Raw genomic sequence first — 17,809 nt, 5'->3', positions numbered from 1 at the left:
TATTTGGGTTAGTTTGATCTTAGAGTAGGATAGAGATTGGCACAAGATCAAGGGCCGAACGGTCTGTACTGTTCTACGTTCTTGACAAGTATAGGCTCTCTTTGATGAAAAGCATATAAATTATATTTGTTAATATAATTTTTGGAGTATGTGGATTTCAAAATAGATTCAATTGGGCACTGGTTACCTCTGCAAAAGTTTGCTTTAAAAAAAAGTCACAGTGTCTTCCAGGAACAGTGATTTAAACAAATATTTTGTTCGAGTGCAGATGACTGTGGGCCTCTGTGCCGTTAACGGTAAGATGTTTTGAGCCTAAGAAAGGTACAGTATACGTGCAAGTCAATAGTTCAAGGCAATTCAGGGAACAAGTTACCTCTACCAAAGGGTTTAGTTTATGAAACTTTAAAGAATTTGGTTACAGGAGAAATACAAGAGAAACGGAGAGAGGAAAAGGAAAATAGAAATGAGAATTAAAAAAAACAAAAAATAAACAAGAACTGAAGATGCAAGAAATCTGAAACAAAAACAGAAATTGCTGGAAAAGCTTGGTAAGTCTCGCAGCATCTGAGGTGAGAAAACAGAATCAATGTTTCAGGTCCAGTGGCACTTCTTCAGAACTGAAGTTCACTGGGAAAATGTAGTGTATATGGTGAAGGCAAGGAATGGACAGGGTGCAAGGAGGAGAAGAAATACATGGAGCCCAGAGAGACAAAACAGCAGATAAAAGGGAAGGAAAACACTGAAGTCGGGTGAAGGAAAAGTCAATAATAGGGACCATTCCTTAATGAAAATGAGATATTATGAATACCGTCGTGTGTGATAGTAGATAAGGGTTAAAAAAGGATGTGTTCACACCCTAAAATTATTGAGCTCGATATTCAGTCTTGAAGGTTGTAGAATCCTCAAGTGGAAAATGAGATGCTGTTCTTCCAGCTTGCACTGAGCCATGTTGGAGTGCTGCAACAAGCCCAGGAGAGAAATGCTGGCATAGGAACATGCTGGTTCGTTGAAGTGGCAGGCAACTGGAAGCTCAGGTTCATTTTTGTGGACCGAATATTCTACAAAGCAGTTACCTAGTCTGCTTTCATCTCCACAATGTAGAGGAGACCATGGGGGGAGCACTAAACACGGCAAGTGCCAGTCAACAAATACAGCAGTAAAGAACGAATGGGGTGGTGCAAGCTGGAATACAAATTGAACACAACTAATGATGAATGCATATGTAACAGCAAGTTCTTACATGCACAATTCAACAAAAATCCTGGAATTAAGACAAGTGACATAATATATTATAAATATGCTATCAGAAAGTTCAGGCAGTAAGGTAGATAATGCTACTTACGGCAGAAAGAGATATTTCTCCAGTTCATGACTGGCTGCAATAACCTCGAACATTGTCGGGAATATTCAGATAAAGTCTGGCAGCTGCACCGTGTATCACCTTTGGCAGTGCACTTGTACAAATCACGTTGACATTCTGAAACATAAATTTTCTTCGGCAATTTACAGAGAGGTGCCACTTTATTCAACATACAAGAGCAATCAGAGACCTAGAACAGAATCAACAAGTTTCTCAGTAAAAACATAACATAAAAACCATTTCTGAGCAAGAAGGAAATTAGAAAAAAAATGACTTAAGAAAATATTCACTAAAATGAATATTTCACATATCCTGTATTCAAGGAATCAACTTTACCCAGCACAGGGTGGAAAAAAAGTGGAGAAAAGTCCTTCAAAATCAGATCTCCACCAAACTGGGATTCCTCGTGCTTCTTCTGAGGTGTAACTGATATTTTAAAAATGGAGACAGCAGACCTTGTTTTACAAAGATTCTATTCATTTCATATTCAAGAGAGATGCTTCTATGAAATGCCAATCTGTGTGCCAATTCTGAACAAATATACTTACATAATCAACATAACTTTCTGCCAAATTTGTCACGTCCAAAGGATGACATGTTTCTGATGGATCATCTACTTGATATTGATTGGCAAACTTCTGAGGTGACAACACCTTGCCTAAACAAAGATAATTCATGTTATGTGTAAAAATATATGATGCTAATAACTAATGGTTTGGTATTATTTCTGTAAATAATACTTCTTAAACTTCATTTGTGACTTGAACTACATTTGAAGTACTTCTGTTATTAAAATTATTGCATATTGTTAAAAATGACATACTAATCCACAGGACATAGTAAATCAACAAAATATTTTATAGTCCCATTCTGAATCTTCAAGTCTCCTTAGCTAGGCTTCTTGTTTCAACTGATAAAACAGGAAGGCTAGCGTGAACATATGTGAGGTTTCTGCACAAAGTACAGCTATCTGCCATCCATGCTACTGCCTGGCCACTTCATACTGAAATTAAAAATGCAGACAAAATTAGCATATTATGCCTCACAGTCATTATGCCTTTAAGAGGCATGTTCATGATATCATCAATCATTAGATGTGACCTGAAAGTATAAAGATCTCATACTTTACCTTACCTCAGATCACTTGAAGCATGGGATTCAACAGGAAGTTTGCCCAGGACTGTAATATTAGATAACTGTTTAGATTAGATTATTTACAGTGTGGAAACAGGCCCTTCAGCCCAACAAGTCCACACCAACCCACCGAAGCGCAACCCAACCAGACCCATTCCCTAACAATAACCCTTCACCTAACACTATGGTGTAATTTAGCATGGCCAATTCACCTAACCTGCACATTTTTGGACTGTGGGAGGAAACCCACGCAGACAAGGGGAGAATTTGCAAACTCCACACAAACAGTTGCCTGAGGCGGGAATTGAACCTGGGTCTCTGGCGCTGTGAGGCAGCAGTGCTAACCACTGTGCCACCGTGCCGCCCGTAAGAAACTACTGAGGATTATGTACACAGCCCCGATTATCAAGGAAACCAACTTTTCATCCACGAACTGCATTTACACAGCTCGTGGCCACGGAAAGGCTGTCAACATCATCAAAGACCACCACATGCCAGTAATGCTCTCCTAGAGCCTTTTTCATCAGGCAGAAGATACAGCAGCTTGAACATACGCACTAGCAGGTTCAGGAACAGCTTCTTCCTAGCAATCATTTGACCGATGAATGCATCTCTAACTTCAAATAATGTTGATCTTGCCTAACACCTGCCCCGTGCAATGTACTCGGTACGCTTCTGTCTAAGGTGTTTTTCACCCTATGATCTGTATGTTCTTGCTTACTATGATCTGCCTGTACTGCTCATAAACAAATCTTTTCACTGTACTTAGACACACGAGATACTAAATCAAGCATTCAATATGAAGAGGCAGAGTTCTAAGGTAAGAGGCAGGAAGTTAAAAGGGGGATGAGAGGAAAAATATTTTCACCCACAGGTTTATGCATATTTGGAACTCACTGCCTGACAGGGCGGTAGAGGCAAGAACATTCAAGACATTTTGATGAGCAGATGAAATGTCATAGCACACAATTTTATGGGCCAAATGTTGGAAAATGGAATGAAAATGGATGTATGATGACCAACACAATGGGACAAAGGACATCTTTCTGTGCTGTAAAAATGACTCAAAACTCTTGGACTTTACCCATTTAGAATCATAGAATTCCTACAGTGTGGAAGCAGGCCATTCAGTTCATCAAGTCCACACCAAGCCTCTGAAGAGCATCCCAACCAGACCATCCCTCTACCCTATCATTCCCCATTTTCCAAAGCCAGTCTAGCTAGCCTGCATATCTCTGCCCGTTGGGCAATCTAGCATGGCGAGTTCACCTAAGCTACATATCTTTAGACTGTGGGAGGAAACTGGAACATCGGTAGAAAACTCAAGCAGACATGGGGAGAATGTGCAAACTCCAGTCACCAGAGGCTGGAATGGAACCCGGGTCCCTGTGAGGAAGCATCACTAACCACCATGCCACAATGCTGCCCTAAACTGGGCTATTTTTTCTGAGATAATTAATTAAAAGGAAGAAAAAACATTTTTAAAAAATAAAACTTAGGAATTGAAAGGCGAGAATGCCATGTGCCATACAGTTTATACACAAATAACAGTTTATCATTACAGCAGTTGCAATGTCCTTGCTCTTAAGGAAGAATCAGCTTGAATTTCACAATGACAAAAAGTAAGGAACATAGAGAGTCATAGAGTTGTGAAGCACAAAAGGAGACCCTTCTGTCCAACTCATCCATGCCAAGCAGATTTCTTAAATTAATCCAGTCCCATTTGCCGGGATTTGGCCCAAAGCATTCTAAACCATTCCTATTCATATACCCTTCCAAATGCCTTTTAATTGCTGTAATTGTATCCGCCTCCATCACTACTTCTGGCAGCTCATTCCATGCACCATCCTCTGCCTGAAAGAGATGCTCCTTAGTTCCCTTTTAAATCTTTCCCCTCTCACCTTAAATCTACGCCCTCTAGTTTTAGACTGGGGGAAAAAAAACTTTGGCGATTCATTCTACCCATACCGCTCATATTTATATAAGCCTCTATAAGGTTACCCCTCAACTTGCGACGCTCCAGATAAAATAGTCCCAGGCTATTCAGCATCTCCCTACAGCTCAAACCCTTCAAACCCCGCAACATCCTTGTAAATGTTTGCTGAACCCCTACAAAAGGATTCTGGGTAATCCAAAATTGTGGCTGGAACAGCTGCTCCTTTTTTTGAGGTATTTTAGACATTCGAAGTGATTTTCTAAAATTGCAGGAGCACCAATTACTGTTTTACATGCTGTTGCATTGTTTTGCAACTTTGGGGTAAAGATCAAAACAATGGCACTTTAAAAAAAAGAGGAAGACTGACAAACGCAGTGAATACACATGGTCAGAGAAAGAAATTAACACTGCTTTCTGACACAACAATGAATCTGCACAACTACTGCCTTTACTGTTTGAGTTCAAATATCTCTGGAAATCAAAGTGCATCTAGGAAAACTTAACGAACAGCAAAATTCACAACTGACTTTGGAGGAACTTGTGTGGGAGAAGTCACAGCTAAGAGCAGATAAGTGCATAGTTTTTAAGTGTAAACTTGCTGTAAATGTATAATAGTAAATAGAGTGGGTTCTTTCTTAATGATGTGTTTTAGCAAAATCTGTCTCTTGATTAAATTTTTAAAATATAAATCACAAGTACTCAGTTAGCCTGGAGTAGTGTTTTTAGAACTATAAGGCCTGGCTATTTTCTGGGTATGCAAGTTATGAAGGAGTAAAGATGGCCTTTAAGAGAGTGATGTGATCTTCCTGTTAGATGTGGGAGATTAGGGAGATTTTCCATGTTACTGATGATTATGTCTGCAGGAAGTGTGTTTGGTTACAAATCCTATCAGATTGCATGGATTGGTTGCAACGGCAGTTAGAGGCAATGAGGAATTCACAGGAGCTCAGAGGTTTGATGAATCACAGTTATAGGAAGGGAGAAAAGCCACAAATACAGTCAGGGAGAAGGGTTAACTCCAGGAAAGGTAGTGGAGGGAGGCAGGTAGTGCAGGAGTCTCCTCTTCTATCATTATCTCAAACAAGTCTGAAATTAAGCTCCTTTGTCCATGTTTGAACCAAGGGTCTAATAAGGTCAGGAGCTGAATGGCCCTGACAGAACCCAAACTGAGCACCACTGAGGTGGTTATTGCTGAGCAGATGCTACTTGGTAACACTATTGATGACACCTTTCCTCACTTTGCTGATGAGTTTTTTTCTGAAGTTATTTGTCAGGACTCTTTTGATTTTGGCGATGATGCCACGATATTGTCTGGATGGCAATAGTTATTCAATGATTTGATAATTGTTCAGGTGCATATAAGTTTTTCTTGCTTTCAAATTTTTTTAATAGTCGTTCTTCCATCTCCTCACGCAACTAGAACAGAAAGGGATGGATGACTTCTGTTTGCAGAGTCTGATTATTACCTCTCTCTACTGCCCTCAGCTTTAACATTTTGCAGCTCAGTTAAACAGTTATTATAAGGCCTTAACTCAAAAGACTCTCAGTGCCACTCAATCCCAAGTTTTCCTGCATCAATAAGCAATATTCTATTGCACAGATCAAAATATATGCAGCACTTAGTTTTCAAGCTGCAAAACTGTCCTGGTATTTCAATTATGTAATCCCCAGCTTCCATTTTAGTTTATACTCCCAAAAAGAGTTGAACATCTCTTATAACTACTGTCAAAACATAATTCCTATAATTTGGAGATGCCGGTGTTGGACTAAGGTGTACAAAGTTAAAAATCACACAACACCAGGTTATAGTCCAACAGGTTTAATTGGAAGCACACTAGCGTTCGGAGCGACGCTCCGAATTTTTGCTATAAAGTCTGTGTTACGATCGAGCCCTCCACAATCACCTGATGAAGGAGCGTCGCTCCAAAAGCTAGTGTGCTTCCAATTAAACCTGTTGGACTATAACCTGGTGTTGTGTGATTTTTAACCTAATTCCTATAAATTAGTGTCCCCTTCCCATCCAGCAATGGGAGCATTTTCTTTGTATCTACCTTGCCTGGATCTCCTAATGATTTTAAAAGTTTCTATCACATCCTATATGAATAAGAATAGTTCCTGAGATGAGCACATAAGCATATATTGGGGAAGCTGTGATCATTCCTGGAAATGTCATATTTTGTTCTGGCAGCCGTGGCTATACTTTAAATTTACTTTAAAATTAAGAAAGCACTTTCTATCTTAAAGCGAGCATACACTCTGACTTCGTAACAATCCTTGCCCTCATATTCTACAACTATTTCTGGATCTCGCATTACTTTGTAACTTCTTTCTCAATCTGCCTTAATTATCCAATTAATGTGAATCTTCATTAAGCATTAATAAATTAAATTGTTACAGATTTGTTTTACTTGTGCATACAATAATTAGAAAATTCTCTATGTAACAAAGGCAATACATTAATCAGAACTGAGTTTATTCTTCACGGAGATTGGAAACATCAGGTAGATGTAGCTAGAAGGAAGATCTTGGGATGGTTTACAGTTGTGGACCCAAATAGGGATCAAGCTATTTTGAATCTCATCATGTATAATGAGTCAGGTTTAATAAATAATGTCAGAGCAAACAATGAAAGGTAAAGTCACCATAATCTTAGAATACTATAAGCTGCTCTCTCACAGAGAGAGAGAGAGAGAGAGAGAGAGAGAAAGAATAAAATCATGAGGACATAGATAGTTGCATAGCCAGGGTAGGGGAGTCCAAAACTAGACAGCATAGGTTTAAGATGAGAGGGGCAAGATTTAAAAGGGATCTAAGAGGCAGCTTTTGATGCAGAGGGTGGTGCGTGTATGGAATGAGCTGCCAGAGGAAGTGTTAGAGGCCAGTACAACTGCAACATTCACAAGGCATCTGGATTGGTATATGAAGAGGAAGGGTCTTGAGGGATATAGGCCAATTTATAGAGGTTTATAAAATGATGAGGGGCATGGATAGGATAAATAGACAAGATCTTTTCCCTGGGGTGGGGGAGTCTAGAATTAGAGGGCAGAGGTTTAGGGTGAGAGGGGAAAGATGTAAAAGGCACCTAAGGAGCAACTTTTTCACGCGTAGAGTGGTGCATGTATGGAATGAGCTGCCAGAGGAAATGGTGGAGTTTGGTACAATTACAATATTTAAAAGGCATCTGATGGGTAACTGAATAGGAAGGGTTTAGGGGAATTTGGGCCAAGAACTGGCAAATGGGACTAGATTAGGTTAGGATATCTGGTCAGCATGGACAAGTTGGACCAAAGGTCTGCTTCCATGTTGTACATCTCTATGACTCTATATGGAATGTAAACAATTAAATAGAAGAGATGCTCAAGTAATGTAAAAACAGATCAAATGTTGGATCTTTAATACTATATACCTCTTTCCTTTAAGCAAATTAAAATATAATGTTATTTAAAACAAGTAACATACTAAATTAAAAACTTACCTCCTTGCTTAAACTCATTTAGCTGAGGATGCCCATTGAAATCCCCACAAAGGCCACATGTTTTGTTCCTATATTCATCTCCAAGTTCAACCTTCAACCAAAAATATCAGTCAATACTTTAAAATACATGTTAAGTAAATAGCACATACTAAGTTTGGGAATTTTGTCGTGTAGGAGATTGGACTTTAGCCTACATGTTTTTGAAAACATGGAAAATTGCAAAGGCAAAAGTGTGTTCTACTCCTTAGTGATATCTCATTTACCTTGATGAAAAAAAAATATCTTTATTAAGCTATAAAACTTCTTAAAATTAATTTAATAGTGCATGATCCACTATCTTACTGTTTTACAAGATGCAAATCCTCTCTGTTGTTTGAATTTTGTGATTGGCAATTGCCATCCTACTCTTTCACTGCCTCTTAGAATAATTTCCTTTTTTCCAGTCAGCTTTTGACAAATTTTGCTGTCCCATTCAATTACATGATTTAAAGGCTTCTTGTTGTGGTTCTGTTCGCCAAGCTGGGAATTTGTGTTGCAGACGTTTCGTCCCCTGTCTAGGTGACATCCTCAGTGCTTGGGAGCCTCCTGTGAAGCGCTTTATCAAGTTAGACCTCCACAGCACAAAGGCATGCTTTCCCTAATTAGGCAATGCTTTTCCACATCTGCGCAAATCCTATCCCTAATCGTTCTCTCCAACAGCTTCCCAACCACTAATGTGAGACCCACTAGTCGTGTGTCTTCCTCTACCGCAGCGACCCCTGTCCCTGCTCCTGATTTCCAGCATCCTTAGTTCTTTCAGCACCACCTTATTTTTAATTTTTGTAATTATCTCTCTGTCTACTTTCATTGGATTCTAGGTCATCTCTTCGGATGTTATTCAGCTATTGACACTTTATTCACACCATATAACACCTGCAGAGACCTATTATTCGACACTTCACTCACTCCATTTGTATGACCTTTTGATCCCTCTGCCCTTAATCCCTCTCACCATAAATTCTATATGCTGTGTGCTTTGCTCTGACTTCACCTGATGAAGGGGCTACACTCTGAAAGCTTGTGATTTCAAATAAGCCTGCTGGACTAACCTGGTGTCATGTGATTTCTGACATTTCTATGGTGGAGGTAGCTATGCAGCTTTTTATTTGAAAATAAGTTACTACCATTGGCTGACACCTTCTCCTTTGTTTAACCCTTAGAATATATAGGATACAAAAAATGGGAAACTGATGTTGCAAGTACTAGTTGCATTTGACAATAAAGAGTGCTACACCCTGACTGTATATTATTATGGATGTAGGTTTGCTCACTGAGCTGGGAGGTTCATTTCCAGACGTCTCATCACCCTATTAGGTAACATCTTCAGTGGGCCTCAGGCGAAGCAGTGCACATGATTTCTGCTTTCTATTACTATTTTTATTTTCTGAATGTGCTAAAAAAAATACATTTCTCCCTCGATGTGGGAGGAATGTCATCTTCAAGGCTCAGGAAGAGTGATCAAATCTTTTTACAAAAAGAGATTTTCATTTAATTTTATTCTTTTGAATGGACACTTGCTAGTCTCAAGAGGGCTGCTAGCAGCCACAGAATGCATCCCAGAAACATCCAACAAACAAAAGCTAACTCATCAACTTCTTGAAATGTAACACTTTTGTATTATGGAGACATTCTAAGCAAATACACACAAATAGGCCACAGACAATGCATCTTCCAGACAACACTAATTTTTGCAATTTATCTTTTATATTTAATTCCTGTTCTGCTTTTCATCTTGAACTGTATCTGAATCAAATTATTTGTTAATTTTGACCTGAACCCAACAGTGATTGTGCTTTCACTGAGTCAAAATTATTTATTTGTGATTGATGATAGTGTTTTCTACCAACCTATTGGGCCTTGGGTTTCGACTCTACGTTTGCATCCAAAATGCTCCTTCTCAATTTAAAAGAAGAATTTCCTTACTGTATTGACCCAGAATACCCTTGGACCAAATGCCAGTGCGTTAAGTTGCCTTACATGAGGTGGTCAATAGATTGTAGATTAAGTGATGGTCAGAAAACACTTAAGAGACACCATCAAGAATATGTCAACAACCTTAATTTTGTGAAACATGCAGATTTTGCCATTTCTGTGAAAGTTAAGATTCCTGCTTTGCTCAGACCTTATCTTTTGGAAACCGATTAATGGGAGGCTAGAATGGAACTTGAAATTTGGCTTAAAGGATCAGCCCTTCCCAAATTTGCTGCTCCAGTAAAGCCATCAACAGTCAACTATTGAAGGCTACAGAAGGAAAGACATCAATAGAGTGAGTGACCAGAGATCCACCCCTGTGTAATGTATTCAATGACTTGGCATTCTACATGCCAAATGTTTTGGTATTTGGATCATGGGCAGACCAATTTGGAGTTAATGTTTGAGGTATAAAACTGTTGCAATTCTCTCTTTCTTTAAAATACTTTCTTTCAATAAAGTTATCGTGGCTTTTTTCTCTTTATACATTTTCACTAATATGATTGATAATGGTTTTATAATAGTTAAATCACTATCAATTTCATCATATAATATGACTGCAATTTCAAGAAATTTCTAGGTAATGTCACTTAGTTCTGCTACAGAGTTCAGCTCCAAACTTAAGTGAGACTCTGCAAAAGCTCTCATATGAAAAAACTGAAACCAATATGGTCATTCTAAAAGATGAGAGACTTAAATAATCCATGTCTTTTTCAATATATCATTTCAGTTGCATCACACAGCACGGTGGCACAGTGGTGTGGGCGGCACGGTGGCACAGTGGTTAGCACTGCTGCCTCACAGCGCCAGAGACCCGGGTTCAATTCCCGCCTCAGGCGACTGACTGTGTGGAGTTTGCACGTTCTCCCCGTGTCTGCGTGGGTTTCCTCCGGGTGCTCCGGTTTCCTCCCACACTCCAAAGATGTGCAGGTCAGGTGAATTGGCCCTGCTAAATTGCCCGTAGTGTTAGGTAAGGGGTAGATGTAGATGTAGGGGTATGGGTGGGTTACGCTTCGGCGGGGCGGTGTGGACTTGTTGGGCCGAAGGGCCTGTTTCCACACTGTAAGTAATCTAATCTAAAGTAATCTAATCTAATCTAATCTAAACTTTTGCTATAAGTTCTATGTCTTACGATCTTATACTCCACAACTACATGATGAAGGAGCAGCGCTAGTGCTTCCAAATAAACCTGCTGGACTATAACCTGGCGTTGTGTGATTTTTAACTTTGTACACATCAGTCCAACACCGGCATCTCCAAACCATATGATACCTGAGATTGTCCCATGGCTTATCTCCTGCAACACATTGGTTTTTGACAAGGGACATCAAAACCACTTGGTTAGCTGAGTTGGCTCCTCAGAGAGCCCTAATCACATGATTTAAATTGCAGGCTTTGAAATAATATGTATACAATATAACAGATTAATAATCAGATAACACTTCAGCTCTTTCCTCAGATTGCTTTTATTATAAGGACATAAAACAGCAAGGTATTTCCAGACCAAACTAAAAGCTTTATTCTAACCTCAATATCTTGATTTGATTTCTGGGAACAATCACGTTTCACCTGAAAAACTAACTACTTCCCAGTCTTGAGGAAATACAGTGCATTGCCTTCAATTATATCCACTTATATCCAAGCTCTTACAAAAAGGAATTTTGCCAGGTAAGCTAAGAGCAAGAATTTAATTGACACGGACTTACTGGATTGTACAACTGGTGCAAATTAATGCCAATACCATTGATTGTTAAGTAATGTGTAATTGTAACTTTTCACTTTTTTTCTTTTTTTGTTTACCTGTGTGTGACAGTTTGTGTTTTGATAACCATCACCCTAGGTTTTGACGATATTATTAAATACAATGTTGTTTTGAGTCATTTTTGAATTGCACTTCAGAGTCTGGGAAAACCCACACTGCTTTTGTCAAAAGGCAATAGAAGTTAGAAAGAAAATGAAAATCCCATCTGTTACAGGCAGAAGAGGACCATTTAAAAAATTAATTTCACTGCTCCCTTTTGTCCATAATAACCACTTTCACTTTCAGTCAGTTGCTGATTTATTTCTACTAGTTGTTGCTGAGTTATGTTTGGGGATTGAAACATAAAAGTTGAAGGGAGTGGTACAGCAGATGGTGAAGACCTTGGTTCTTACTTGAAGGAATGACTTGTTCCCAATCATGAGCACAGTGCCGTCTATCCCCTTTAGCCTGCAGCATGACAGGGAGAATAAACATAGGTAACACAGAGAAGGACAAGTTCTGAAAAATGCAATCGACCTGAAAAGTGAACTCAGCTTCTCGCTCTACAAATGTTACTAGAACTTCTGAGTATTTTCTGCATTTTTTTTATTATAAAAGGAGGACAAAATGCTTGAAAGAGAACAGGATGAAGGGAATGGCTCTTACAGGAACATTAGCCCAGAATCTTTCAGGGAGCATTCTGTGCCTCTCAGCCTCCATACAGAATAATGTTTGTGTCACAAATGAGTTGTTTACTGAAATGTGGCAGCCGTTGCATTTGGAGCTAAAGCTTCACATCAGATTAATTACAGCATTTTCAATGTAACAATCTCTTGTCCCAGCAACAGTACTGATGATATGTGCTCCAGACTACCTGTAACCCTAACCAAGTTTTCTTTTTAATACAACTGCAAGACTAGTACCTATCCAATACAGTGCAAAATTATCCTGTCCACCCAAAGTAATTGGCCAACCTGGCCAATTACCTTCCCATTAGTCTAGTCAATACAGTGCTGAAAAGCATCACTGATACTGCAATCAAGCAGCACTTACTCAACAGTAACCAACCTGCAAATACTCACTCCGGAGTCCACCAGAGACACAAAACCTTGGACAAATATGGGCAAAGCAGCTGAACCCCAGAGGTCAGATGACAGCATATATTGTTTTGATACTAAACCAGCCTCTGATGTGGTGTGGAATCAACAAACCCTAGCAAAACTGATACTCCCCAAGTTAGAGTCATGACTAGCATGGAAGAAGATGGACTGTGGCTGCAGGAAGTCAAGCCTCTCGGTCCCAGAACTTCACTGTATGACTTTAAGCTACTGTTTTCAGCGCAACTATCTTCAATTGTTTCAATGACTTTCAATCCATCATAAGGTAAAAATATGATGGTTCATTACATTCATGAGTCCACAGATATTAAAATAGTTTATGCCATGTACAGAAACACATGGACAACTTTCAGGTTTGGTCTGATAACTAGCATTTACAGGGGAATCTTGAATATTCGGCATTCAATTATCCAAATATCGGATTATCTGGCAAGATCACAGGGTCCCAATGCTTGGCTAAACTATGTTAGCCAGCATTTGATTAACCAATCAAAATACTTCCCACCCGTGTCCTTCAAATAATCAAGGTTCCTCTGTGACATACACGCCACAAGACTGCTAAGCATCAATAATCTCCAAGAAGAGAAAAAAATTAACATTAAATAGTATATCACCAATGAATTCTCCACCAGCAGCATAGTTGATAAGAAATTTCATTACACCAGTTATTTAAATATTCTCCCCACACTCAAGAAATTTGATACCATCCAGGTCAAAGCAGCCTGTTTAATTAGGGTCTTGAATAACTTTGACAATGGGTTTACAGCAAAGGACTGAACAGGAGGAGAAGTGAAAGAGGATACATTTTAGGAGGCATATGGAGCCAGAGTGGAGTTGCACAATGCCCACAGAACCCATGGCAATTGTGCATCCACGAGAGAAGACACGCCGAATATGGTGAGGAAAACAGCTCTCACACAAGCATGTGCATATAATATCAGAAAGAATCCACAAGCTGCAAATTATTTTTGGCTTCTACAAGCTAATATACAACAGGTAATGTAGATTCAGCTGCCAACAACACATTGACTTCAATGTAAATGGACAGTTGAAGAGATGTAATGGTCAGCTGAATCACAATTATTCCATGTCAAAATTCCAAGCAGTTTTAATTTAATTTTTAAATGTAGGCTTTTGTGACAATTATTAATCTATTAATTTGAATCAACCTCATCTATTAATATTACACAGCAGTAACTTTAAAAATCAAACAACTAAATGGAATGACAATATTCTGTCTGTACAGGAAGCATATGTATTTTCAAATATACATTCTTGCTTGAATAATTGAGCTAAAAAGAAACTTACCATTATATAGTCTATGAAATTCCACACAACAACAAGATCAAAACCCTTCTGTTTAGCAACCAGTCTTGTGCTGCCTCCAAATGACTTGATCTGTATTCCATTTAAATTGTACGGTAGCTGAACAAATCTGTCAGACAAGACAAATTGTGCATTAATTAAATAAGATTTAAAGAGCACTTTAAAGAAAATACAAGCCACTTCTTAAATGATTATACAGAATTATAAAGCTTTACAATATGGAAACAGGCCCTTCAGTCCAACTCGTCCTTGCCAACCAGATATCTCACATAATCTGGTCCCATTTGGCAGCATTTGGTCCATATTGCTCTAAATCTTTCCTGTTTATATATCTATCCAGATGCCTTTTAAATGTTGTATTTGTACCAATCCTCTGGCAGCTCATTCCATTCACACACCCTCCCCTGCATGAAAAAGTTCCCCTTAGGTCCCTTCCAAATCAGTCCCCCTCTCCTTAAACCTATGCCTTCTCGTTTTGAATTCCACAACCCTCGGGAAATATTTACAAAATATATTTTATAATATTAACAGTTTGTAATAAAATTTCATTGGGTTGATTATGAGCACTTATTCATATCTTATTTTTCACCTACTGATTTGAACCATAATTTAATACCACTGAAAATATGATGAGATATGAAGACAATGAACACAAAGTATTGGAACAATTCTGTTGGTGCTTAATTCCATCCTTGGCTGCATCAAGCAAACAAATACAAACTGAAACTGCATATTACTGAGAAGGAAGAGATCAAAGGGAAATGTTATCAAAAGGAGAGTCTTGCAGCTTCTAGAAGAGCTTTAAAGAGTGACACCCATTCAACCAGATTTTGATTACCATCATAAAATCCTATCAACTGCAAGCCATTGCCATTAATTCTAAGTGGGGTTTCAAGAGTCTGAATTTTCATATTACATGCAGCCATTTGTGTACATATGCTGCATGCATAGCCAAATACATGTGCATCTATACCTCAAGACACCACTGTTATCAAAAAGGTCAAGTTACAACTGGGATTTAAACAGTACATTAACTGACATATTTGTATAAAACAGCAAACATGATGACTCAATCACGAACAGCTAGGAGGTGGACAAACAGAAGGATGGAAGAACACAGCAAGCCAGGCAGTATCAGGAGGTACAGAAGTCATCATTTTGTATATTAACTAATCTTCAGGATTAGATGTGAGGGTAAAGGGTGCACAGATAAAGAGTGAGGGGCAGAGCAGGATGGGAAGTGTAGCAAAATGGTGAAGTAGTGATAGGTGGACACAGATAGTGGGTATGACCTGGTCTGTCGATGGGAGGGATGAATCCATTCGTAGCCGGAGTGAAGGATCAGTAGGTGGAATGGCAGGAAGGAAGCGGAGCTGGAAAGGAGTCAGGGACAGTGTGGGAAGGTTATTTGAAATTCGAGAACTCAATGTTACGTCCTTCAGGCTGTACGCTGCCAAGGCAGAAGATAAGGTGTTCTTCCTCCAATTTGTGGTCCGATTCAATGCGGCAATGGAGGAGGCTGAGGACAGACAAGTTGGAGGGGGAGAGGGAAGTGGGGGAAATTGAAATGGTGGTGATCGGGAGGTCAAGCTGGCCCTTTTGGGCCAGGCAAAGATACTCAGCAAAACGGTCATCTAGTCTACGTTTGATCTCACCGATCAGAGAAGACCACATTGGGAGTATCGGATAGATACAGTAAACTAGATTGGACAAGATGAAGGTGAACCTCTGTCTCACATGGAAGGAATGTTTGGTCCCCTGGAAGGAGGTGAGGGAGATGATATATGTGCAGGTGATGCATCTTTTTCTGTTACAGGGGAAGGTTACAAAGGGGTGGTTGGAGGGGTTGGTGGGGAGTGTGAAGCGAACCAAGGATTGGCAAAGGGAACAGTTGTTCCGAAGGCAAAGAGGGGTGGAAAGGTGAAGATATTCTGGGTGGTAGAGTCTAATTGCCGGCATTATGTCACGGGTAAAATCCTCTGCTAATTTAAACCCAACACACAGAAGCTCATTTCATGCCGTAATCTGTCAAATTGAGAGGCAAAGAACTACCCCAGATTTTACTATTTTTACTTAAGTCCAACAGAGAATATTAAAACCTCTATTTACAACTTCTTTCTCTTAAACTCCTTTCTTTATCTATTATCTCCCACTCTGCAATACTGGTTTCCTTAAAAAACCTGATTTAGACTTACAAATAAAAAAAATTCATGTTTCAAAACCACTTCGCTTTGTCAAATTTTCTCTGGAGATTTTCCTGGGTCATCTCTTCTTTGGTCTTCTGCTGCACAACCTTTCTTATGGACAGGTACCTCTCAAAGAACTATTTGACTAGCAGTCCATACTTGGTTTTCTTGGCAGTCCTCCCCCTAACTGTTCAAAATGTCTGGTTTTATACCCCAAAACATCGGATCATTTCACTGGTTTAATGTCATCAAAACACTAAATTCGAATGCGATTGGATTTTAGTATCTGGGGCATAATTTAAACTGATTGGCCGAATTTGCATTTGTTTTTATTTCAAAGCATGCAACTCCAGCTATTTGTTTCAACAAAGTGTTACATTTTTACCTTGGACAGCACACTCTGTGCTTTTGGTCAGTCCTTAAGAGGTTACATTACACACCTACACCTTCATTAACAGCAGAAGTGTTTGAGGATGACATGTTGGATGCAGAGGCTGGTGGGGTGCAAAGTGAGGAAAAGGGGGACCCTATCTTTATTGTGTTTGGGGGTGGGTTTAGAGCAGTGGAGCAGGGAATGGAGGAGCAGCAGTGGAGGGCTGTCTGGATGACAGAAGGGGGAAAAATTCCTGTTTGTCTACTTTGGATTTCAGTATCAGCAGTTTTGTGTCACAGATAGGAATTGTTTTCTGCAATTAAAGAGTTGCACAGGAGATCAACTCAACAATACTGAGTCAGATATATAAAAGCTATAATTCGATAGATTAACACAAGTGGTTAAACATTTCAGTTTCATATAGAATGTAGATTTAAGAATCATTAGATACAGTTGTAATTTCCTTCAATGAAAAAGTCTTCAAACATACCCATTGTCATTCACTATTGTATTTGCATTCTCAATTATGATTGAAGTACCCCAGATATTCATAGAGATTCTTTTAATATTTCCATGTTTTCCTCTGCGAATCTGAATGTTGAAGCCTCCTAAGTTTCCAGAACAGTCACTGACAAAGATGTAGTTGCAGGTTGATGCAAAATCAAAAATAAAATTGTCAAAAGTTTTGAAATGTTCAGAACCCCAAGTGGTGCATGTAGCTTTTGTGGGAGCTGTGAAGAAACATTTTCAAAATGGTTACTTATCAAAGTTTTAAAATGTTTTCCCTTCTTAAAAGACAATTTTGTAATAATTTCATTGATAATATTTCCACCTCCAAATGTCACCCCACATCTCCTGAAGGTTAAGGATTGTGGAAGTCTTCTGAAATGCAATTTGTTATTCCTGTCTCTAATGTCTAACTTTCGCTCTTTACGTTGTTAGAGAAGAGAGGAAGAGAGGAAGAGAGAAAAAGAGAGAGAGAGAAAGAGAGAGAGAGAAAGAGAAAGAGTGAAAAGGAGAGACGGGGGGGAGGGGGGGAAGAGAGAGAGAGAGGAGGGGAAGAGAGGGAGAAAGAGAGAGACAGAGAGAAAGGGAGAGACAGGGAAAGAGAGAGGGGGGCTTGGAAACGAAGAGACAGGGAAAGAAAGAG

At 39.2% G+C, this 17,809-nt stretch overlaps 1 protein-coding gene across 1 annotated transcript in view; it reads right to left on the bottom strand.

Moving 5' to 3' along the window:
• The window catches only part of LOC140493878 (mucin-6-like), a 385,697-nt gene that overhangs the window by 242,695 nt on the left and 125,193 nt on the right, over positions 1-17,809 (bottom strand). The window contains exons 3-7 of the mRNA XM_072592872.1: positions 17,150-17,390; positions 14,083-14,209; positions 7,906-7,996; positions 1,909-2,018; positions 1,343-1,550 (exon numbers count right to left, since the gene is read on the bottom strand). Coding sequence (XP_072448973.1) covers positions 1,343-1,550; positions 1,909-2,018; positions 7,906-7,996; positions 14,083-14,209; positions 17,150-17,390 — 777 coding nt within the window. The remainder of the gene's footprint in view (positions 1-1,342; positions 1,551-1,908; positions 2,019-7,905; positions 7,997-14,082; positions 14,210-17,149; positions 17,391-17,809) is intronic.

The sequence above is a fragment of the Chiloscyllium punctatum genome, chromosome 22, assembly GCF_047496795.1.
Source record: "Chiloscyllium punctatum isolate Juve2018m chromosome 22, sChiPun1.3, whole genome shotgun sequence".
In the NCBI taxonomy this organism is placed as follows: Eukaryota; Metazoa; Chordata; class Chondrichthyes; order Orectolobiformes; family Hemiscylliidae; genus Chiloscyllium; species Chiloscyllium punctatum.
This window is presented reverse-complemented; position numbering and strand designations above follow the sequence as displayed.